This window comes from Sus scrofa, chromosome 14 (assembly GCF_054392235.1).
Source record: "Sus scrofa isolate SSC_HxYL_T2T_F1_AM1 chromosome 14, Sscrofa_HxYL_maternal_Yorkshire_Landrace_v2.0, whole genome shotgun sequence".
In the NCBI taxonomy this organism is placed as follows: Eukaryota; Metazoa; Chordata; class Mammalia; order Artiodactyla; family Suidae; genus Sus; species Sus scrofa.
The window spans coordinates 59,666,444-59,689,599 of NC_139396.1; the positions used below are offsets into that span (position 1 = coordinate 59,666,444).

The following is a 23,156-nucleotide window of genomic DNA, read 5'->3' on the forward strand; positions in this document are numbered from 1 at the left end:
GTGAGATTCCAAGCCTGGGATATTGGGCTCCAGAGTCTGGAATGATAACACAACACTGCATCACTTTCCCAGCAAGTAGAACCAGCTAGATTTATCACACACAAAAAAGATTTTGTAATTTAGACATCTTCCTGGTTTGCTAGGTTTTTCCATTATCACTCGTTTGCTTGTAACCAAGTGAAGGTTTCAGACCCAACAAGAACAAATAAAAATTGCTCTCCAAGGTCAAAGACCCATTTCTCCATCCTGATTTGATATCTAGCCTGCAAAGACTTCACTCCCTTGGGGGTCCCCAGGCAAATTTTTCTTACTTCCTTTTTCCGAACTGGTAACCCACCCAGCCAGCTATTTCCTTTGCAGAACCCAGAAGACGGGCAAATAAAGTTCATTCCCTTCTCAGCTTCGCCCATCCATCTCCATTCACTTCCATGGCTCTCCCATCATCTGTACTCCTTTATTATTCGTTCTGTCAACAAATACGTATTGAACAGCTATGTTCCAGGTACTGAGCTGGGCACTGGGGATTCAACAGTGAACAAACACAGTCTCCGCCCTCATGGAACTGATATTTTATTAAGGAGGACAGAAAATAGGCACCTAAACATATAAATAGGATAATTCTAGATATTGATGAGGGCTACAAAGAAAACAGACAGAGAGGCCAGCTAGAGAATCCCTGAGGATGAGGTGGTTTTAGATAAGGTGGTCAGAAAAGACTTCTTTGAGAAGTTAACCTTTGAGCTGAGACCTAAGTGACAAGAGGGAGCCAATCTTGTAAAAAGGAAAAGGGACAAACCAAGTGCAAAGGTCTTGAGGTGAGAAAAACTAGGAGTGGCAAAACAGAGTGGGGCATTGAAGGCGAAGCGAGTGGCAAGAGATAAGCAAGAGCCGATCACAAAGGCCCCTGCAGATCTGGGTAAGAAATGTGGATGTTCTTCTACTTGCATAGAATAGATTGCAGAGGAGAGAAGGAAGAGAAGAAACAGGAAGCCGGTCAAGAGGCAACTGTTATAAAACTGATGAGATGATGGTGGCTTAGACTAGGGTAATGACAGAGAAGAAGATGAGAATTAGGTTGGAATATATTTTGGAGGCAGGTTTAACTGAACTTGCTGATAGATAGTATACAAGTCTGGAGAGAAAGGGGGAATGAAGAATGACTCTTAGGTGTGGTTTAGGAGGTGGCCCAGGATGCTCTTCACATAAAAAAAGTCTTATTTTGGTTTTTTGTTTGTTTGTTTTTTGGGGGGTTGGGGGTTTTGTTTTTGCTTTTTGGCTTTGGTTTTGGGTTTTTTTGTTTGTTTGTTTTTGTTTGTGTGTTTGTTTTGCTTTTTAGGGCCACACCCATGGCATTTGGAGGTTCCCAGGCTAGGAGTCTAATCGGTGCTACAGCTGCCAGCCTACACCACAGCCACAGCAATGCCAGATCCAAGCCATGTCTGCGACATAGACCACAGTTCATGGCAACACTGGATCCTTAACCCACTGAGCAAGGCCAGGGGTTGAACCCGAAACTTTATAGTTCCTAGTCAGATTCATTTCCGCCGTGCTACGATGGGAACTCCACAAATGCTATTTTGTAAAATGCACACCCAACCCATATGAAGGGATAGTCCTCTTTCCTCTACATTCTAATTTCTTGCTTTCAGAATTAGGACATAAACCAACTTCCAAATCCAGACCACAGGCTATAAAAGCCTGGGAATCTAAAGGGATTGTACTAAAGAAATGTAGCAATGTAGCCACTGGAATATCCCCTGTATAACCATCAGTGTGACCCAGAAAACATGGGGCGTTAGAGTAAGCAGAGGCTCCATAACCAATGAGACCTGGGTTAAAATCGCAGCACTTCACTGTGTTTTTAAAGAACTTAATGAGCATCTCTGAGCCTCCAATTGCCTCATCTGTAAAGTGAAGTCATGATAAATATCTACTACTTTTCAGAGTTGCAATAAGATCAAGGAATCAAATGTACATAATGGTCATTCAATAAATGGTTTTTTTTTTTTTTCTCTCCTCCACCCACCCAAGGTCAGGGTTTCTCTTCTGGCACAATGAAGTTCTGCATTCCAGGAGGTTGAAAGGTACATGATCCAAAGATATGACTGCTTTGGCCTTAGTGAAGATCTCTGTGTGTTTTGGTGAGAAGATAACAGTCAGCATCTGGAAGAACTGGGGTGCTGTTACCCTAACCCCAAAACACAACCTCTCATTACAAATCTCTCTGGTTGGAGAATTCTAATTTCTCAACCTTTATAGACAAATTAGTCTAGAATGCCCAGGTGGGAGCCACAGTGAATCTATTCTATTAAATTCATAAGGACCCCTCTCTATTTGTATTGGTGATGCTAACGACCGGGTTTAGCTGACACCCCTGTGGTGGGGAGACTTGGGGGTTGCTGAGGAGACCAAATGAAGAGGTGGCCTCAGGGCATCTGGGCTCTATGGGAGGCAGTACATCTATGAGAAGCCAGAGGGATTGTGTACACATCTGTGTGCACTAAAATAGGGGTACCCCCACACACACACCCTGGGAGGGAGTATGTGATTTTTTTTTATCCCCTGTACAAACTTCTTTAGACAAATGCTGCATACAAATTTGAGCAGAAGAACCAATGCTTGGTTATACACCATGCCAGGCATCCAGATAACACCATGCACATTTAGAAAATGAGGCACAAAATTAACCCTTTCATACCCAAGCTTTCAAAAGGAATCATTTCCCTGTTAATAATCCAGAAGATTGTTATCCTTGCAAATCTCACCTCTGCCTGAAAGAGTTAAGGCAACTTAACATCCATTGCTTTCACATTCATAAGCCACCTATCAACTGGTAGGCAAGCTCCTCAGCCTGTTCACCTTCGTATTTGACCACCAATCCTCCCAGCTCTTAGAGTTTCCCACCTAAGAAGTTAAGATGCCAAAGATATGATATTCCTGGAATTAAAATTTCTAAATCCCTTGCCTCTTCTTCAGGATAAATTAAAGGACAGATTCATGGCATTCGTTTATGCTTAGTTCTATTGTTTTAAGCATAAATTTCCACTTCTTTGAGGGTAAGGAGAACTGTTGTATCTGTTTTACAGTACATTTAAAAGAAACCTTTCTCGAATCATTGATTTAAGAAGAAAGGAGAAGACACTGTTTTTAATCAATTGCTTTGTTTTTTGATATACATATACCTGTGTACAGGACGAGAGTTCCAAGAAAGGACAAAGGGGGAAATAAATTTAGGAGAGGGCAAGAATCTCAGAGTGAAGGAGAAATAGAACGAGGGCGTACAGAAGGAGAGGGCAGGTTACAGGAGCCCGTTTGCCCCTGTGGCGGCGCGGCAGGGTCAGCACCGCGGACAGCTCCCGTCTTTGTCTCGGTCCAAACTCCGGCGCCCGCGCACAGCCAGGCAGCGACTGGGGGCGCACCCTCTGCCTTCTCCGCAAAACCTGCTCGGGAAAGAAAGAGAGAGACCAGAGTGGGCAGGTAGAGGTTTTTCCATCCTCTCCCCGCATAGTCCGAATTCGGCCCTAATCCCACCCCAACGCATCACGGCGGGCGATTTTTAACTTGGTGACACACATAACCTCGCTTCTGTCTGCATGGTGTTGGGGGCCGGGGAAGTCGCCGTGGCGAGTTCAGACTGGGTTTGGAATTCGTTTTACAGTCACTGCCCCAGGCGCTAGCGGCTCACGATCTGTTCCCAGACAACACCTACGCTAGCCTTCGATCAAAGGGGAGTGGGGAGGAAGCGACGTCTAATGCTTTGCCCGAACGCATACAGGGCTGTTGACAAGCAAGGACACCCAGACCAGCTGAGCTTTGCCCCAAGACCCGCATCAAATCCAAGGAATAGAAAACCAAAACTCAGAGAGGGAAGCCAGAAAGATGAGAAAGTGTTGTTTCCAATGCAACCGAGGCCCGGCAAAAAGCAATGAATCACGTTATGATCAGAGACTATACATCCCAGCGCTGGAATTCTGCAGCATTTTTTTCTCCCTCTTGCCTGGAAAAGCGTCTTTCTCTGAGTTCGACAAGCTTCACCCAGAGAGGCTGCTCAAAATATTTTCTTTCTGGGTCCTTTCGTAGGATCCAGGATAAAAAGAATTTCTTCTCACATTCTCCTCTGCCTGAAACCTTGCTCCCCCGAGGGAGTGGGAAATGCCGGCTTATGAGGGTCATTCTCCAAATCCTATATGCACACATACACACACACACACACACACACACACACACACACACCACACTAGCCCAGGGTCGATAAATTTGTGCGCTTCCACCAAGCTTCAGAAAAGTCAAACAAGCTTCGATGTTTTTTGTTTGTTTTTGTTTTTTCCTCTCCAATTCATTCCCCAAGTGGAGTCCTGGAAAGGGGTAGCCTGGGGAAGTTTAGGAATGAGCCTAACCAACCGTGCAAGGAAGACTCTTCCTCTGGTCGTCTGCGAATTTGTTGGCAGGAAAGAACGAGGACTCTTGCAGACCTTCGAGAGCTTAGGGTCCCCACACCTGGGTCCAGGGTGTGAGGATATCACCAAAAACCAACCAGCCAAAGACCCGGAGCCCAGCTGAGCCGCGGCGAACTGAATGGTCGTCTCCTCCAAAATAAGACCTCTCACCACCCCCTCTCAGAAAAAAAAAAAAAAAAAAAAAAAAAATCCCGGATTTTTTTTTTTTTTTCGAAGCAGCATTCTGCCCTTCCCCTCCTCTTCCCCCAAGAAATCTGGAGGAGAAAGGCCACCTCGCACTGTTGGGCAGCTCAAAAGAGTTTCAGAGAAAGCGAGATCCCCGCTGTGGTCCCTGCGGAGCAGAGGGGCGCGCAGCGGGGTAAACAAACTCGCCTTGGGAGGAGGTGCTGGGGGTCGCCTTCCCTGGGCCCCTCCCCCCTCCCGGGGTCCGCGGCGGCGGGCGGGCCCCCCCACCTCCCAGCCGGCTCCGGGGCGTTGTTCAGCCAGGCTGCGGTGTAAACCGCGGCTTTCCGATGCAGATTTCCCTTTTAACACCTTCTAAACAAAGGCTAATGAGGCCACTGCATTACTCTATCAACACACAATCATTAGCAGCCTAGAAATACACACGCGCGCGCGCATGCAAACACACACACACACACACACACACACACAGCACGGGCTGCCAAAGTCAGGCGAATTCTAAAGGAACCCATATTAGGCTAACAAAAAGGAGGTGGGATAGAAAGGGGCGGAGAGAAGAGGTGGGAGAGAAAGGGGAGGAGAAGGAGGAGGAGAGATGGGGGGAGAGAGAGAGAGAGAGAGAACGAGAGAGAGAAATGCTATTGAGACCACAAAAAAGACCAAGATAAAAGAAAGAGGAAGCAAGATACAGACTCAAACTCAGACTAGCTAGTTTGAGGGAGGATCATTAGAAAGTCCTCAGAAGCCTTAATTTGGAGGTTAGCGCTCCCCATTTGGGCTCCAGAAATGGAGCCGGGTAGCAAGCATCTTCTTAGAAACCACTCCCCAAGCCCTGCAGATGTTCTCCATCGTCAGATACCTCAGTGGGGGTAGAGGGACCAGGGACCATGACCAGAGTCCCTATCCTCAGCACAGCCTGCTCCCAGACATGAAAGCGCCGGGTCCAGGCTCCAGGCTACACTGAGAATGAGGAGGGTGCCAGCGGCTCTCGGCTCAAACCCTAGAATAGCCTGGCCACCTGGGATCTGCGCTTCATCTCACTGAGCAGTTGGTGGGGCAGCCCCCAGCTCTGCACTAAGTATGGGGTTTTCCCTCTCTGAACAAGGCATCAGCATTTCCTTCACAAGTTGGAGGACTGGCTTCCACCTTTCTTTATGTCCTCCCCAGGCCCCTCTCTAACCATCCCCAGGGATCAGCTCCTCTCTGCAACTGATGCCTGGTTTGGGCCTGGGGTTGCAGCACTGAAGAGCTTGCTATAACCTGCAGGAGCTGGCAGGGCAGCCTGATAGCGGAGCCTCTGAGTGATGCATTTCAGGAGGGGAGCTTGTAGGAAGGAGAAAGGGGACTTCATGCTCCACCCTACCCTGGCCCCAACCAGCGGGGTCTCTAATCTGGCCAGCGCTCACACGCGCCCCGCGTTCATTTGGGGCTGGATTCCCTCAAACAGCCCAGCGTGATCAGCCACTGCCCTCCAATCTGCTCCCTCCCAGAGATGCCCGGCCAGCGCTGGTGGCTCGTAGGCTCCTCAGCAGACTTCTATCACCCTCATCAAGCTGACCACAGCCTTCTGGCCCCAGTGTTTATCTCAAATCCACTGGACTTAACAGTGTTGCCCAACTCCTGCCCTGGCTCAGATCCCACAAGTCCCTTAAAATCCTGCCCCAAATATTGGACTGAGGACTCCGAGCCCCGCTCCAGAGCACTGGGAGAGGATGCTTAGGGAAGGGACAAGCTTTGCCGTTGTTGATAGATGGACAAATAGATGAAAGAAATAAGGAAGGAAGGGAGGGAGAGAGGGAGAGGAAGGACTCCCTGCTTTTTTGATTAAACGTTCCAGGTCGGGCCTGCCCAGTTAACGAGACCGTTAATTAAGCCGTGCGCGATTCAACTGACAGAAAGGCCCTGCGCCCCGCAGAGATGTTCTGGAAACCAAGCCGTCCACGGCAGAGCGCGAGGGGGCACACCGGTTATGCCGCCCCTGCCTTACAGGGTTCAGACTATGCCCTGCCCTCTTGGGTATGCCTAGGCCTGAACACCCTCCCAGCCTGGACTCGGAGCTGCCCAAGCCGGCCGCCCCGACAGGGATCCCAGAACGCTTATCCACCCCCACCCTACTCCCATTCCCCACCACCCCTTCAGCATCCCTACCGGGGTGGCTAGCCCTGAGTCCGCGCCTTGACCCACGCATCGTCCCCGGCGGACATACACCCAGGACAGCCAGGGTGCACACGATCCGGATCATCAGGGTAACGCGAACTCCCGAGGGCAGGGACTGGGGTCTGGACCTGTCGGCTCGACAACCTGGGTCTAGCCCCAGCGTCAAACCAGCGGTTCTTCTCTGGCCTCCGGGAGGCAGGGCCCAGCTTCTACGCCCGTTCCTACTCGGGGGCCGATTCCTAGCGGCGGCGGGCAGTGCGCGGCGGCGCGGCGGGACGCTGAGTGTGTGTGCGCAGCGCGGCCTATATTTACACCCCAAACAAAATAATTACACTTTTGTCGGAGGGAGAAAGCCAGTGATTAGGCGCGGGCTCTTTGCGGCAAAACAGTTTCTCAGTGGTACACCAGTATAATTTTTCACGGCTGGCTGAAATCAAAGAGGGGAGGTAATGAATCCGGCGAGCAATTTAAATTTACAATTTGTAACGCCGCCGCCGCGCAGACCCGGCCGAGAGCGCAGCTCGGAGGCGCTCGCTGCGTTTGTTTAATGTTAAAGCCGCGCTGGCTCCGGGTGTGTGTGGGGGGGGGGGGAGTGTGCGTGTTGGGTGGGGGCGGTAATGATGGAAGTGGAGAGAGGACAAGCTGAGACGCCCAAGAGACAACGAGGATAAGAGGACGAAGGGCGCGCCTCCCGCATTCCCCCAGCCCGCGGATTTCCCCAAGAAAGCAGACCACTCCTGTCCATTCAGGGGGGGTGGGCAGGGATGCCTTCAAAGGGAAGAAGAGGGAGATCTGGCGGCCCGAAAAGCCCCCGTTTCTGCTTGGCTGCAGAATCCCCCTAGGCTGGAGAGTTTCCGGTGGAGCTGGGTGGCACTCTACAAGCTGCGGGAAGGTCAACTCCAAAAGCCCGGAAGAGTCCCCATTCTGGCCGCTGCCACCATGTCCCGGGGCTGGAGAAGTCAGAAAAGGCGCCTTTCTATCCCCAGCTCAGGGCGCCTCGAAACTCCCACCCCGGGCGGGTGCATGCCTCCTCGCCGGTAATTAATTACCGAACTCAAGGGGGAATATGCAAACCGCATATTACTAACTCTACAGGGCTTAAGTGATTGGAAACAGATTATTATCTTGTTTGTCTTTTGTCTGTTTTACTTATCCCGCCGCCGTCTGTCGAGTTGTAATGTTGATACTCTTTACTCTAGGAGGAAGATTTTTATATGGTAAATTCCATCAACATCTTGTATAAGTGACATTGCGTCTCCATGCATTACCCTGTTAAGACACAAGCGGTTTATTAGTTACATATAGGAGGGGATTTCGCTGCCTGGTCGCCATCTGTTAGCGCTGTTAGGGCGGGATAATTCGTCTAATGGTTGGTCGGCTGGCGTGTTTTTTGTTTTTTTGTTTTTTGTTTTTGTTTTTTCCCCTTCGGAGACTGTGTGCCCTGGAAGGTGGAGGGCTGGTGAAGGCCAAGCATGATCCCTGAGGCTGAGCTGGAGTGAGGGGGTTCTGGATTGAGGGTGGGCTGTGCTGAGGCTCCCAGGGTGATTCCAAGGGGCTGTGACCTGGACAGGATGGGTAAACTCAGCTACAAGAGGCAGAAGGCCAGGCCAGGGCTTCTGGAAGTGGAGCCTTCATCTCCTGCCACTGGGCAGCCAGCTTCGGGTGACTCACCACATCCAGGCTCTGGGGGGACCTAGGGCTGCGTTCTGAGACTCTGCCCATGTTCCTCCACCTCCCTGGCCTGGCATGGCAGCCACTGGGGCCAGGCTGCGTGTTGCCATTTAAGCACATCCAGGAGGTGAGGGTGGTGGATATGTCCTAGATGGAGCCTGGAACACAGGCATCCAACAGCCAACACAGTGGGCAGAACTGAGGCTGGAAAGACACAGCAGAACTGGCTCTTGAGGTACCTATTGTGGGGAGGGGAGGGCGAGCCCAGTGCACCTATTCCAGAGCAGGGAAGAAGACATTCATCTAGATGGGGGGTTTTAATGACTGTATGGGAGTTCCACATGCACCCGAAAATCTGCAGGGTGCACTAGGAGAAGCCTTCTTCACAGCTTTAAGCCAGATGCTGGATTTGGATGCCCAGCAGAGAGGCAGAGGCAGGGAAATAAAAACAGAGAGAGAAATCAAGAAAGAAAGTGATGGGGAAACAGAAGGAAAGGGAAACAGAAAGAGAACAGAGGCTAAACGGAAGAAACAGACAGAAAGGAAACTGTATGGAGGGAGCTCAGGAGAGAGAGAAAAACCCCAGTGAGACAAAGACCAAGTAGTCAGTGCAATTCACCTCCACCTGGAGCCTGGATGTCTCGTTCCTCTCAGCAAGGAGGAGGAAAAAAAGTGAGTCCTTGTTTTGTTCTGTCCCTGTCCTGCTGGAGCGCAAGGACCCTTCATGCTCCGAAACCAGGTGCTGCCAGAAGCTACGATTTCACTTGGGGCTCCTGGAGCTCTCCTGGCCAGGAGATCCAGCCTGCTTGCTCCTGGCTGAACCTGGCTCCAACCAGCCACATCTCTAAGCAGTGTAGACATAGGTCCCTTGCTCGGCAAGCTGGAGGAAGAAGTAATAGTGGAAGCTGCCCAGTTTGGGGACTCCTTCTCAGAAGCCCAGCTTGTGGGTCAATGCACCACCCAGTGACCAGCACCTGTCAACTCTCTGTCCACAGCACAATCACTTCCTGTAGAGACCGAGGACTATGAGGACAAGAACTGGGGGGAGGGGGGAAGAGAAACAAGCATCTCAGTGGTTCCACCAACTGCCCCAATAACGGCATCCACAAATCCTGCCTCCCTTCAAGTCCACAAAGGCAAGCACTGCCAGAAGTACACACACAATCATACCCCTCCTCCCGCCCCCAAGAAAACTATAGGAGTCACATAAACAAAAAATACTGCAATTCATAGAAATACACTTGCAGACATACACACACACACAGCAAAACTGCCCTACAAACATGGTTCCACAAAATGCCACACTCACAAACACACCCAGCCCAGCTCAGTTACATACACATACACTCACTTGCACGCAAACACACAATTCAGATTTTTTTAAAGTCCACTTTCACATCAGTGTGAGCACACACCTATACAAATAATCTTACCTGCACACTCCCGCAAGTAAACCCTATCACAATCGTGTGGCTGCAAGTACGTAAACACAAATACACACTGATCAATAAAAATGGGAGCACATGGACTAATGTGCACAAACATTAGTAGAATTATCCACAGATATAAACACACAAAAAATACACATGCCAAAATGTATACATATGATTAATACCTGAGTAACTGTAAACAGAGGCAACAACATGATTCTCCAACAGCAGGTATATACTAACAAACCAGCAGATGCACCCAAATACACACACACCACCAAGTCTTGGCGAACACACACACACACACTCCTCTGCCTCCCAGCCCTTGGGCCCATGACCTACAAACCCCATCAGCCCTCTTTCCTAGAGCAGGAAGGAAAAAACCCCACCTTGCCCACCCACCTCCCTAACTTAGAGCACCCGGGTCAGAGTTGCCGGGTTGGCCCCTTGAGATGGCCCTCTCCTTTCCCCACCAGATTCATACTCCCCCCTACACAGCCCTGGGACATCCCCCACACCCTCAGAGCCTGAGAAAGGGCTCTTCCTGCCTCCTATGAAGGATCAAACTTGCACACACAACTCAGAAGCCTGGCCCTAGCAAACAGCGCCCACACCAACTCCAGCATCCCTCCTTGGCCTCACCACCTACTCACCGCAGCCGCCGACTGGCTGACCCAGGATCTAGAAAGTGCGGTCGAGGAAGGCAGAGACATGGTGAACGTCACTTCTTAGTTGGTTTCGGGAAGATTCGTGCGCCCTGGATCTCCCCCTCCCCACATCTTCCCGGAGCCCCCAAGGCCATCGAGTTCTGGCCTGAAACTCCAGTGATCTCGGACCCAGCCAGAGGACAAACCCTCAGCCTGAGCCTGGGCCTTCGCAAGGAGAAACACCCGAGATACCCAGGCATCGCGGGGCGGGGTTGGGGGGGGTGCTTTCTTGCGCTCTCTCTCTCTTCATAAGAAAGGCCCGGCTGGGCCCCAGCCTAACGTATGACAAAAGACGCCGGGCCAACTCAGGGGAGCCCCCAGAACCTCACTGTCACAGCTCCAGGGCGCAGAGCCAAAGGGTGCTCGGATAAGAGAGTCAAAAACAGCAGGCTGGGCTGGAAAGGAGGCAGACGGCACGGCACGATGCCGGCCACGGGCAACTTCTGCAAGTTCCGAGGATGGAAAAGGGGATACGAGTCCCTCCCCTTCCACTAGGCCTGGGAACTTGGGCCCTCCAATATTTGTGAGGGAAGGGAAGAGAGATCCAGTTTTCAGATCGCGCAGCCCCCAGCCCCCAGCCCCAAACTGGAAGGTAAATACTTACTTAGTCTCCGAACCAGGTACAAGCTAATACTCAACAATACTGATGCCTTGTTTTTTTTGCTCTGTCCGGACCGCAACGCTGTAGCCAATTTAGATATGCTATAAATTTAAGAGGTTGCCATGGCCACCGCGCGCCCATTGGCCACCGGGCCCCCTACGTGCTGCGCCACGTCACCAAATCTGAATAAGGATGCGCGAATTAGGCGGCGGCCAGACAAAGATGAGGATCGGGACTGCTTGAAAGTGGGGGAAAGTGCCGGCGCCTCCGCCACCGGGGAAAGCCGCTCGGCAGCGCCGAGGCCAGCAGCCACCCAAGATACACTGGGGCGCGCGGCCCGGGGCATGAAGCCGTGAACGCCACCTCTCTCCACCCTACTCCGGGCAGCACAGCGCCAGGCCAGCGACCATCCAAGGACTTGACCGGCTGAGTCTTGGTTCGGACCGGACTCGCCCGGCGGCAGCCGAGAGAAGAGGCGGAGAGCAGCGGCGGGCCGGGGGGGCCCGAGGGCCGGGGGCCCAAAGGGAGGGCAAGGCGGCCCGAGCCGCCGGGGTGCGGGGCTATGATGGTGCACTGTGCCGGTTGCGAGCGGCCCATCCTCGACCGCTTTCTGCTGAACGTACTGGACCGCGCGTGGCACATCAAATGCGTTCAGTGCTGCGAGTGTAAGACCAACCTCTCGGAGAAGTGCTTCTCGCGCGAGGGCAAGCTCTACTGCAAAAATGACTTCTTCAGGTAAGAGGCCGCGCCGCCCTGCTGCCCGCGCGCGCGCTCCGTTGGGCGCCGGGGAAGGCGAGACCACGAAACCCGTCCCAGGCTCCTCAGCTTTGCCAGCTTCAATGGGGAGCCGGGGAGCCCACTGCTCTCCTCCTGTCCTCAGTACAGGAAAGACTTGCTTCCAGGCGGAGTGAGAACGCTACTTGGCTGCTTCTCTCTGGCTTTTCCAGGCAGGTTTGGAGCAGTGGTGGGGCAGGGGGAGGAAGCCTGACAAACTTGCTGCCCAGCTGTAGAGCCGAGGACACCCCAGGGTGGAAGCTTCCAGCCTGATTCTGAGAGAGGAAGGGTTTTTGCAAAGTTAGGGACAGCTGGGGGCTTCTCCTACCAGACAGAGTATGAGAGTCCAGAGGCTGGCCCCCTGGCAGGCGAGGACCCCAGAACCCTCCTGGACAAACAGAAACTTCCCAGCTCCATGGAAAGCTCAGCATGAAAGGGGTCTCCTCTGGTGATGGGGAGGGGATCTTCTGCTCCCCTGTGCCCCATCTCTTTAAACCTTTTCTCCCCTGTTGAAAGTACAAATGGAAATCAAAACTGGAATTGGACCTCCCCGGTCCAGTCTGGGTTGTGTCACCTCCCCTTGCTGCCCACAGGGACCCTCAGGCAGGTCAGAGCAGATTGCATCTCTGGGCCTCAGTTTCCCCAGCTAAGAAATGCTGGGGGTTGGCCTGGAAGGCTGTGGGCTTTGGGGCAGCTCAGCCCTGCCTGCTTCCCTGGGGCGCCCAGAGCCGGCTTTGTGAGTGCGAATTCTGGGTGCCGAGGAAAGGGGGGCGTGATTAACACCATGGAGAAAGGCCGCTCCTGGCCTCACAGGTAGGCACTGGGGAATCTGAATAGGAGGAAAACGTCATGTAAACTCCCCAGCCATGTAAACTCCCCAGCCCCAGAGGCCCCAGGCCCCTAATGTGGTCGTGCTTGCAAAGCACCTAATGATTTTTGATAAGGTGCATATGGCCAATTACACTGCCGGATAAGGCCAAAAGTGACTTATGGCTTCTAATGCCCTCACTACATCAATGTCACCCAAATTCTCCCAGTTTAGAGACATGGGTGTGAGTAGATGTGGGGTCCCAAAGTCCTGGATGTGGGCCCTCACCCTCCACCTCTACCTGCACCTCATCCCTCCCAGTGTGGATCTGCACCATCCATTTTGGGGAGGCCACCTTCTGCCAGCACTCAGGGAAGAAAGAAAAGGGTTTAGACGAGGAACACAGGAGAAGGGGCATTGGAGAGACCCCAATGTTCTGGCCATGCAGGTTTAGGATGATCTTCAGGTCACATTCTCCCAAGGCCTGCTTGGGCCTGAGATCTGGGAAGCTGGAGACTCAGTCCCTGCCCTCCAGAACCCATAGGCTCCTGACTCGCTCCAGTGAGACTGGAAAGTCTCCGGTGCTGGTGGTGCCGGGAATCAGTGGAAGGTTCCCTCCTTCCCGTTCAGCTCTTCTGCCCATGGCTACCACCTGCCAGCCTGGCTGATTGGCCCGACCTGACCCCAGTAAAAGATCAAGGAGGCAAAGTGGAGAAGTGGTCCAAACCCAGCCTGCCTGGCTTAAAAATACTTCACCGCCCCAAGCGTGGAGTTTGTCTGGAGCAGCCCAGGCAAGATCTGGTAGGGATATGGGGTGGGGGAGAGGTGCAACTTGGGGTGATCTGAGCCCTCTGCTTGGCTGAAGGCTGCACCCATTGCTGGAAGCCGGCAGAGTGCAAATACACCTGACCGAGACATGACAGTCCCCAGGCCAGGGAACAGCTCTGGGTATTTGTCGAACATCTTACACTCTGGGAGGAGAGGATTGGAATCTCATTTGACAGAGGTGGACATGGAGGCTTCTCCGAAGCTAAGACTGGGCAGGGCGGGAAGAGGTCAGGAGTTCGAGAGGATGGGACAGTGCACTGGCCGGGGTGACAGGCTCTGTTGCGTCCGCAGGCGCTTTGGCACTAAGTGTGCAGGCTGCGCGCAGGGCATCTCACCCAGCGACCTGGTGCGCAAGGCCCGAAGCAAAGTCTTCCACCTCAACTGCTTCACCTGCATGGTCTGCAACAAGCAGCTGTCCACGGGCGAGGAGCTCTATGTCATCGACGAGAACAAGTTTGTGTGCAAGGACGACTACCTGAGCTCATCCAGCCTCAAGGAGGGCAGCCTCAACTCAGGTAGGAGGCCCCGCCCTGCCCCAGCCGGGTCAGGCACCCTCCTGTTCAGTCTAGCCCTACTTTGCCCCAGGAGTGCTTGTGGTCCCGGCTCAGAGCTCTCCGCTCCCTCAGGGTGGGTGAAGGCCCACCGAGGGGCTAGGGAAGACAGTCAGGGTTCGGAGCCAGCCTTTCAGGATGCCCACACTGTCCTCCTCCAGTCCAAGAGCCTTTTCAAATTTGCCCTCCTCTGCCCACTTGGAATCGCACAGTTGCCCCTTTCTTAGTCTTCTCAGCTCCTGGTAATTTTTAGCTGCACTGGGAAGCCGCTAATTGGGGTCTGGAGGAAGGAGCGGAGGGAGAGGAAGATCCCAGGCCCAGAGGGCACTGTACCCTCTTCCCATCCCCTCTCCTAGGAGGCCGGGCCCTCCAGAGATTCTTCCCACCCCCCGCCGCCCCCTTTCCCAAGCAATAGCTGAAAAGTGGTGAGAAGCTTGAGAAGGGCCCCTCCAAAGGCCCAGCCCCGCCTGGAGGGAGTGGGCGGGAGCCGGGCCCCTGGGGGGAGGGGCCGTTGCAGCGTTTGGGAGGAAGCCCCGCGCGGTTGGTGGTGGCCTGGGCCGGCAGGACCCGGCTACCCGATTGGAGAGGTCTCCAGGCCTCCGCTGACGCCCTGTCCCCTTCCCGCTCCGCCCGCCCCCCCCTCGCAGTGTCATCCTGTACGGACCGCAGTTTGTCCCCGGACCTCCAGGACCCACTCCAGGACGACCCCAAGGAGACGGACAACTCGACGTCGTCGGACAAGGAGACGGCCAACAACGAGAACGAGGAGCAGAATTCGGGCACGAAGCGGCGCGGCCCGCGCACCACCATCAAAGCCAAGCAGCTGGAGACGCTCAAGGCCGCCTTCGCCGCCACGCCCAAGCCCACGCGCCACATCCGCGAGCAGCTGGCTCAGGAGACTGGCCTCAACATGCGCGTCATCCAGGTGCGGTGAGGGCCGGGTGCGGTGCGGCCGACACCGGGTCACCTCTCCCCAGCCCCAATGCGTCCGCGAGCGGGGAAGCTCGGAGGCGCCTCCCACCCAGCCTCCTTGGCTAAGAGCGCGCCGAGTTCGGGTCTAGGGGCAGACGGTGCGCCCGAGGCGGGGCCAGCTGCTCGAACTCCTAGGCAAAAGACTGAGCCTAGCCCTGCTGTCTTCCTGGCGGTGTCACCCGGGGCGGGTCACTCCACCTCTTTGAATCCCACCCCCGCCCCTTTCAAGGAGGGTTTTAAGCCTCTCTGGAGTACAGGACATTTCCCTTCCTCCCATCCTTTGAGCAGAGAAAGAAGCGACGGACAGTTCACGTGCTCCCTCCCCGCGCGGATGCTCGGGCAGACAGACAGCCGGAGCCCGGCTGGGGAGTCGAGGGGAGCGAGATCAGAGCCGTGCCAGGCGGGAGGCCTTTATAAAGTCGTCAGGCCGAGGACGGGCCAAGAACCAGGAAGCCCAAGTCTTTATGAGTCGCCCCCACGGGTCCGCGAAATCCTTCACCCTTGGCTGGTTCGCCGAGGCCCCTCTCCACCCCTTCTGGCCTAATCCCACCCGGCCCCCGGCTCAGGGCAGTCTTCGTGCGAAGGAGGCGCTAGGACCCAGCGGGGGCGGTCCAGGCAGGGAAAGAAGGGCACCCGGAGAAGAGCTCACAGCCCCCTCCTCTGTCCCAGGTGTGGTTCCAGAACCGAAGGTCCAAAGAACGCCGGATGAAACAGCTGAGCGCACTGGGCGCCCGGAGACACGCCTTCTTCCGGAGTCCGAGGCGCATGCGTCCGCTGGGCGGCCGCTTGGACGAGTCTGAGATGTTGGGGTCCACTCCGTACACCTACTACGGAGGTAAGCACCCCCCCACCTTGGACGCGGAGTGCTACAGCTAGGTTTATATTCCTTGAGGTCGCAGGGCCGGATGCCTGGATCTCGGCTGCCCTGGGACCCCTCCCTCCCTTCTACCCGCGCAGGACGTGCACGATTATGAACACACCTTAACAAACGCGCACCAGCACAGGCGCACCAACCACAGATACCTCCTGGACATAAAATCAGACACATGGGTTCACTCACCCACATACAGTGGTACCCACAGTTAAACAGGAGACCAGCAGTGACACACTCACCCATGCAGGACACAGCATGGGTGAGTTCAGAGTCCATGAGGACACACATCTAGACACACAATCACACACAGCCAGCAGAGGTATACCCCACCCTCTAGATACACTGACAGATATGATGACACTCAGGCATCACTGCCAAGTCAGGCACTCCCATGCATCCCGTCCCAACCTGACACCCAGCCTTCTGCTGCCCTTGCCCACAGCCTGGCTTATCTGGCACCGGCAGGAAAGCAGGCACTGGAGAGCAGCACCAGAAGTCCAGATGGAGGGGTCAGGATTTATCTGGGGTTACCCCTTGTTATCTTTTAGTCAGCATCTCCTGTTCTGCATCTGGCCCTGTTAGCCCCATTGATGCCGGCAGTTGCTCTTGACTAGAACTCCTGCCCACCCTCCAGCTCCAAGCACAGAGGGTTCATCAGGGCTGAGGTGGCAAGGATTGAGCCAACCCAGTTATCCACTCTTTGGCTTTGGGGCTGCAGGGGGCCAGGAGCCCACTTTGCAGGGAGGAATTCCACGGTTGGTGTTATGAGGCTCAAGCCTGGGTGAACTCTCCGCGTGGTCACCCCTTCCCTTCCTCCCTCTCTCCTCTCTCATCCCTTCTCCCCACCCTGTTAATCTCAATGTTACTCAGCTGCCTCTCCAGACTCCTCCACCTCGGGTTTGTTTGTTTGTTTTGAGTTGTAGTTGTTCTGGGGCACTGCTACAGTGACTCCACGTCCTGCACAATCCAGACTTGTGGGCTCAAGGAAGGCACCTTTCCCTTCTATTCTTGAGCCTCTGAATTTGGGGAGCCCTCTCTGAGAGGGCTCTGTGCTCCAAACGGGTCAGTGCCACACGGCCTGGGAGAGGGGAACAGGGGTGAGGAACCTAGTTGGGGAAGAGGCAGCTTCTCTTAGAAAAGCAGACCCAGAAAGGAAAAATAAGAGAACCCTACAACCAGCTTTGGTACATCCCCAGGCCTGGGAGTTTAGATTTTCAGTCTGGCCCAGGCTCCAGGAAATTGTGGATGAAATGCTTTGAGGTGCTTTGGGGGGAGACTGAGATGGCCAGGCACAGGTTAGGGGGCTGCAGACGTCCAGAGCAGCTCTGGATGGTGGACCTCTCCTAGGGTCTCCACTCACCTACTCTGTCCACCTGTCTTTGCCTCCTGCACGAAATCTCTGCCCTGCGCAGAGGTTGGTGGGGCGGTACCAGTCGGAAAATTTTCCCCGCCTGGGTAATTAACCAAGGTTTCCCCCAGGACCAGTGTGCCCCCACCCATCCCGCTGCCTCCTCTACCCACATGTCTGATGGATGGGGTGGGGGCCGGGACATGCAGGCCCCTCTTTCCCCGGAATGGGGGGACGGGACCCCCCAGCCCCAGCGAGGCAGCCCCGCCTAATCCTCGCTGGGAGATCCGGCGGCGGCGGCCGGCAGCGGACGAGAAAGGGGCCGGGCGGCGGGGCCGGCGGCTCCCCGTGGGAGCGCGGACAAAGCCCCAGCTGCGGCTTTTGTGCCCTTTTCAGACGGCGTTTGTTCCAATTACCTCCGGCCCGGCCGCCATATGGGCGGAGGCGGCGCGCTCCGCGCGGGGGCCGAGGCTCTTGCTGGCTAGCCGGCTCGCTACGGGCCGTGGCCGTCCCACATCGCCGTCCCTTAGGGGCCCCAAATTCGCCGCTTCCAACCTTTCCTTCACTTAAGGGGAGAATGGAATGAGCGTTTTTGGTTTTGGGGTTTTTTTTTGTTTTTTTGTTTTGTTTTGTTTTTAAGTAACTGGCGGCCGTTTTAGCTGTTGCCTAAACCGTCTCCAAGCCCGCATCCCGACACCTTCATTTGGATGAATGTCAGGGAGGGTTTGGAGAAGGAAGCCGGGCAGCAGGGGACGTCCAGAACTCTCCTGGTGACAGACCCCAACACCAAGCAGGGGCGGTGGGTTTGCAGAGAAGACCCTGGCTTTGGGGCGCGCTGGTTTTCCCGCCGTACAAAGCGGGTTATTGTCAGGGGTGTGGGCGCCACGGTGCTCCTTTCTTGGGGTTCCACACCCGAATCCTTCAGGGGCCCACTTGCCGGGAGAGAGGCTGTTCCGAAGGACTTAGAGAAGGGGGTTCTAGGAGGAAGTCACAAGGTTGATGGAGAAGCAGTTTGTTGAGAATGGGCAGGCGTCTAATCTGGAGCCCCTGTGCTTCCTGAATTTGTGGACAGAATTCGCATTCGTGCACTTTTCTGGAGAGTGAACCCATAACTACTATTAGATTATCAAAAGGGATCAATTATCAAAAGGCCTAAAAGCTCCAAATCCTTGGGTCCTAGCAAACCCATACCGGCGTGAGCCCTGGAGGGTTGAGCTCTTAAACCGGGGCGTATGGAACTCTAGAGGTGGCCGGGGAGTGCTCAAACCCTATTCTGCCCCTCCCAAGTCTCTGAGGCTCAGCTTTCTCTGCTGCAGGCCAGGTGAGGCCGGTGCAAGCAGCGGAAACCCTACATTCACCAGGTCGGACGCGGGGCAAAGGACCGCGCCAGGTCGGCAGGGCGGAGAGGGCAGAGAGGGCGCCAAGGCCGCCTTGCGCCCTCCGCGCCCAGGTTTCTGCAGCCGGGGCCCAACTCGCCAGCCCCTCGGTCCCCGCTTCTCTTCGGCGGGGTCACTGCCTAGTCTCAACCATTTCGCGCTCTCTGGTCTCCGTTCGCCCTTGCATCCCTGCCTTGCTCCTCTCCCCTGCCTCTCCGTCCCCGCGTCTCTCTGGCTCATCTCTCGGGTCTCTGGGCGCCTCTGTCTCTCCCGACCTTCCGGATTCTGGGTCTCTCGCCGCGTTTTTCCTGTGCCTCTAACCGAACAGCCGTCTCATCTCTTTCTCTTTGCGTGTCCTAGACTATCCATGCCTCAACAGACCGCGGATCTCCCCGGGTCGTCTCAGCCGTGGGTTCGGCCACCCTGAGCCCCGGGGGGGGGGGGGGAATCCCTGCTGTACCCCCTCTCCGCTCTCCTTCCACCCCGTCCCCTGACGATCTCTCCCTATCTGGTAGTCCGAGTGTCTCTCGGTCTCTGTGTATCTCACCAACTCTAAGACACGGGAGTGGAATCGTCGCGGTCTCTGTGCCTCCCCGCCACCGCTGTCACCTCTCCGTCTCTGGGTCAGGGAGCCTGTGTCTTTGAAGTCTCTCGGGCTGTGTGTCCCTCCTCGTCCCTGAGTGGCTCGCCTTTCGGTCTCTCTCGTTGTCTGTACCCCCGAAAGAGCGCCAGATCTGGTCGTCCGCCCCCCGCCCCGGCCTCCCTCCGCCGTGGTGTCCGCGAGTCTCCCTCCGCCCTCGAGTCAGTGTCGCGCTGTCTCACATTAACGTCCCTGCCCGCTGGCCCCATTCGCGTCCGCACGTCTCTGGCCTCCGTCTCCCCGGGTCCGCCACCCCCCACCCCGGGTCCCTTGAGTCCCTGAGCGACCTCGCCATCTCTCACCTCTCCCCTCTCCTGCCCCGTCCCCTCCCGCAGACTACCAGGGCGACTACTACGCGCCGGGAGGCAACTACGACTTCTTCGCCCACGGTCCGCCGTCGCAGGCGCAGTCCCCGGCCGACTCGAGCTTCCTGGCCGCCTCGGGGCCCGGCTCGACGCCGCTGGGCGCGCTGGAGCCGCCACTCGCCGGCCCGCACGCCGCCGATAACCCCAGGTTCACCGACATGATCTCGCACCCGGACACGCCGAGCCCCGAGCCTGGCCTGCCGGGCGCGCTGCATCCCATGCCCGGCGAGGTGTTCAGCAGCGGCCCTAGCCCACCCTTCCCCATGAGCGGCACTGGCGGCTACAGCGGACCCCTGTCGCACCCCAACCCCGAGCTCAACGAGGCCGCCGTGTGGTAAGGCCGCCCGGCCGGGCCACACCCCCGAGCCCCGCTCTGGGGGCCCTCGCCCGGCCGGCCCCCGACCCCGGACGCAGCCTCCCGAAACCAAAACGCCCGACGCGGATGAGGCGCAGGGCGCCCTCGGGGGCTCACTCTTGGGTCCGCACTCAACCCGCAGCTGCACCTCGGCTGGTCGCGGAGGGGGACCGCCCCCCCATCTCCATCCACCCCACGAGCTCTCCGGGACCCCGGCTGCCAGCGCTCAGTTTCTTGAGCGAGCAATTTCTTGGGACCAAAGTGAATACTCCGGAGGGTCAAGAGATTTCCAGCACGCTCTAGCCTTCCTCCGACCCCCCAACCCACCCACCACCTCTGTGGACCAAGACAGGGTTGAGGCTAAGGGACGGAGGCGGTTTATTCTCCCCCGGCTCTGCAATCCGAGTGGCATTTTGTAATCTTATTTCTCACTCTGCTTTCCTGTCTTTAAAATAAAATAAAATGAGAGCGATTGAAGGGAAAGAGAGGAAAGGGGAGAAAATGAGTTAGAGAGAAGATGGAAAGAGTGCCAGAGAGAGAGAGAGAGATGAAGAGAGTGAGAAACACGCTTGGATGGGGGTGTCACTAGGAAGACAGAGCCACCTGCGCGTTGGCGCCCCCTGGTGACCAATCTCGAGGATCAAGGTCAGCTTTTCTAGGAAGGGGGCCTGTCCTGACGTTGTCAGCCCAGGGCCAGACCCCCACCTTTTCCTTCCTCTAACATTTATTTTGAAGCCGGGGGTCCAGGCCAGACGGAAACACTCGCCCACCCTGCTCTCCCCCTGGGCTAGGCGCCAAGATATCTAGGCTCTGGCCCACAGACCACCCTCCGTGCCCGGGGCCTGGAAGCTGGGCGGTCAGGATGTACAGTATTATACTTTTTTGGAAGTTGAACGCTTCTAGTTTCCTTATTTTGTATAAAGAAGAAACAAATAAAGTATGTTTTTGTGTTTACTGTTTATTTATTGTACTCTAGTTATCTGGGGCTGGACATTTTTATATTTTTAAGAGGAGGGTGGGCAGAATGAGGGAGGGGAGGCAGAAAGAGATTTACCTAAAAAAATAAAAAACAAAAAAAACCACAAAAAAATCAACTTTTTTAAAAAGAAAAATTAATAAAAAAATTCTTTTTTCCCTCCATGCTGTGTGGTTTTCTTTCTTTTCTTTTCTTTTCTTTTTTTTTTTCCACCCTGTCTTCAGTCGCTCAGAGTGAATGAAACTATTCTTTTTGCTGGTTCTTGTTTCTGACATAACATAAACTTAATAGGTGCAAAAACCTTTCCTCATCCAGCAGGGGGGTTCTTTTGGCAATTCCCAGGAAAGGAAGTTTCTTGCCTTTTTTTTTTTTTTTTTTTTTTTTTGACAGCTACTTTGCCCTTGGCACAATATCTCCATGTGCTTATGCAACACCCCAATCTAACACAAGCCCACCGGGCACATAGTAGGCCTTCAGAATAATTGATGGATGAATGGATGCCAAGGTGTTTGTCCCCCGGGGAAGAATTCTAGCTTCACTCCTAATTATGCATGCTCGCATGTAATTCTAGGTGGCCAAAACAAAAACAAACAAACAAACAAAAGACAGGCTAGTAGGCAGGTGCTAGTTTTCTGCAAGGCTATTTTAGGACAGAAGTAGCCCCGGGGTAAGCACCTTTGTTTGCCCTGCAATTCTTATGCAGTACATGCCTGGGTGGTTAGGTAAACCTGCCCGGAAGAAGGAGCGCTCAGTAAGATTTAAAGGACCGGAGGCCACTCCCCAAAAACAAGTCCCTCCCTCCCTCTCTCAGCCTCAGTTTCCCTACTTTTAAAAGTGGGGATTGGAGGGCACTCTTCCTAGTCCTTCACACCCTTTCAAAAAAGAGATGGAACAGGCACATGCTTTTGGATGACTTCCCCCCCCCTCCCCAGCTTAGGGTGGGGGGAGCAGCAGCAGGAAAGGGAGAGGGACCTGGGAGGTGGTAGGGAGTGAACCACCACAGAATGGGGCGCAGGCTATGCCCCCAACACATCCACCCTTCTTTCACGTGGATATCACAAGGATAGTGTGAGTGGCATGGTTTTTCCTTTTCTTTCCTTATAGGACATTTGTCTTGTTTGTTTTGTTTTTTGGCTGCTTCTGCATGCACAAGTTCCTGACCCAGGGATTGAACCTGAGCCACAGCAGTGACAATGCTGAATCCTTAACCACTAGGTCCCCAGGGAACTCCCAGAGCCTCTGACTTTATCAGACAAATGCTACTTGCTCATTGTGGGAAATCCAGAAATTTCAAATAGACAAAAGGGAAAGAAAAGGGAATCACCCCGAATCTCAAGTAAAGTAGCTGAGGCATTTCATTGCAGATCTTTTTTCCCTTTTCATTGTGAGAGTCAAGATGGTACCCACATCGACACGGAGAGGAGACCTGCCCTTGGCCTGCTCCCAACTTGAGTCCGGGAGAACCAGGAGTGGGAGAGCCCCACGCTTGTGTCAGGAGATACTTTAATAACCCTGGGGTGGCTCCGTTGAGATCTCAGAGGGTAGCTCCAGAAACCAGATTCCAGAAGGGATGTGATCTCTGGGGTCATGATCAAGACTCAAGGCTAATTCCTTACAGGCTCTTCCTCTGAGTTTCGGTGAGTAAGTAGGGTTGGGAGCAGAGGTCTCCTAGGAGTAGGATGGGGACAGGACAGAACAAAGGCCTTGGGGTCTGGGACATTATCTGGCTGGTCACAGCATCACTTCTATGAGCCCTGGTTTGCTCCACTGTGAAATGGGCTCACAATGCCATTTCGTCCACATTGGAGAGATGCAATGGTACCATGGCCAAAGTTCAGGAAATCTAGGTCTTGGTTCAGTCCTAGCCTCCATCCTCTACAAGGTGCGTGCACACACACCCACCCACCCACCCATCCTTCGTGGAAGGATGACAAGGGGAGAGAGGGAGATCATTGTCAAAATCAGCTAAAATCTGCCTCCACCCACATGAGCTCATTTCAACTCCCCAAGTGCCTGCTGGGCCCAGGGCCTCTGGAAGGAGAAATCCCACCTCCACCCCACCCTGTGGCAGTGACCCTGCCAA

At 54.7% G+C, this 23,156-nt stretch overlaps 1 protein-coding gene and 1 long non-coding RNA gene across 3 annotated transcripts; one reads left to right on the plus strand and one right to left on the minus strand.

The window, feature by feature from the left end:
* Nucleotides 1–3,144: 3,144 nt before the first annotated feature.
* LOC146396588 (uncharacterized) lies at nt 3,145–11,286 on the minus strand. Its single transcript, XR_014827714.1, has 2 exons — nt 7,130–11,286; nt 3,145–3,440 (listed from the first exon to the last, which is right to left on the minus strand). It is a non-coding gene; the product is annotated as an uncharacterized LOC146396588 (long non-coding RNA).
* Nucleotides 11,287–11,420: 134 nt separating this feature from the next.
* On the plus strand, nt 11,421–21,237 carry LHX5 (LIM homeobox 5). Of its 2 annotated transcripts, none has more exons than XM_003132901.4 (5): nt 11,421–11,941; nt 13,908–14,131; nt 14,815–15,092; nt 15,809–15,974; nt 19,713–21,237. In XM_003132901.4, the coding sequence occupies exons 1-5, from the start codon at nt 11,769–11,771 to the stop codon at nt 20,078–20,080; spliced, it is 1,209 nt and encodes a 402-aa protein (XP_003132949.2). In that variant the 5' UTR covers nt 11,421–11,768; the 3' UTR covers nt 20,081–21,237. The 2 variants fall into 2 exon arrangements, with proteins under 2 accessions (XP_003132949.2, XP_084852913.1); XM_084996787.1 differs by having other exon boundaries at nt 14,856–15,092; nt 19,713–19,844.
* Nucleotides 21,238–23,156: the final 1,919 nt, after the last annotated feature.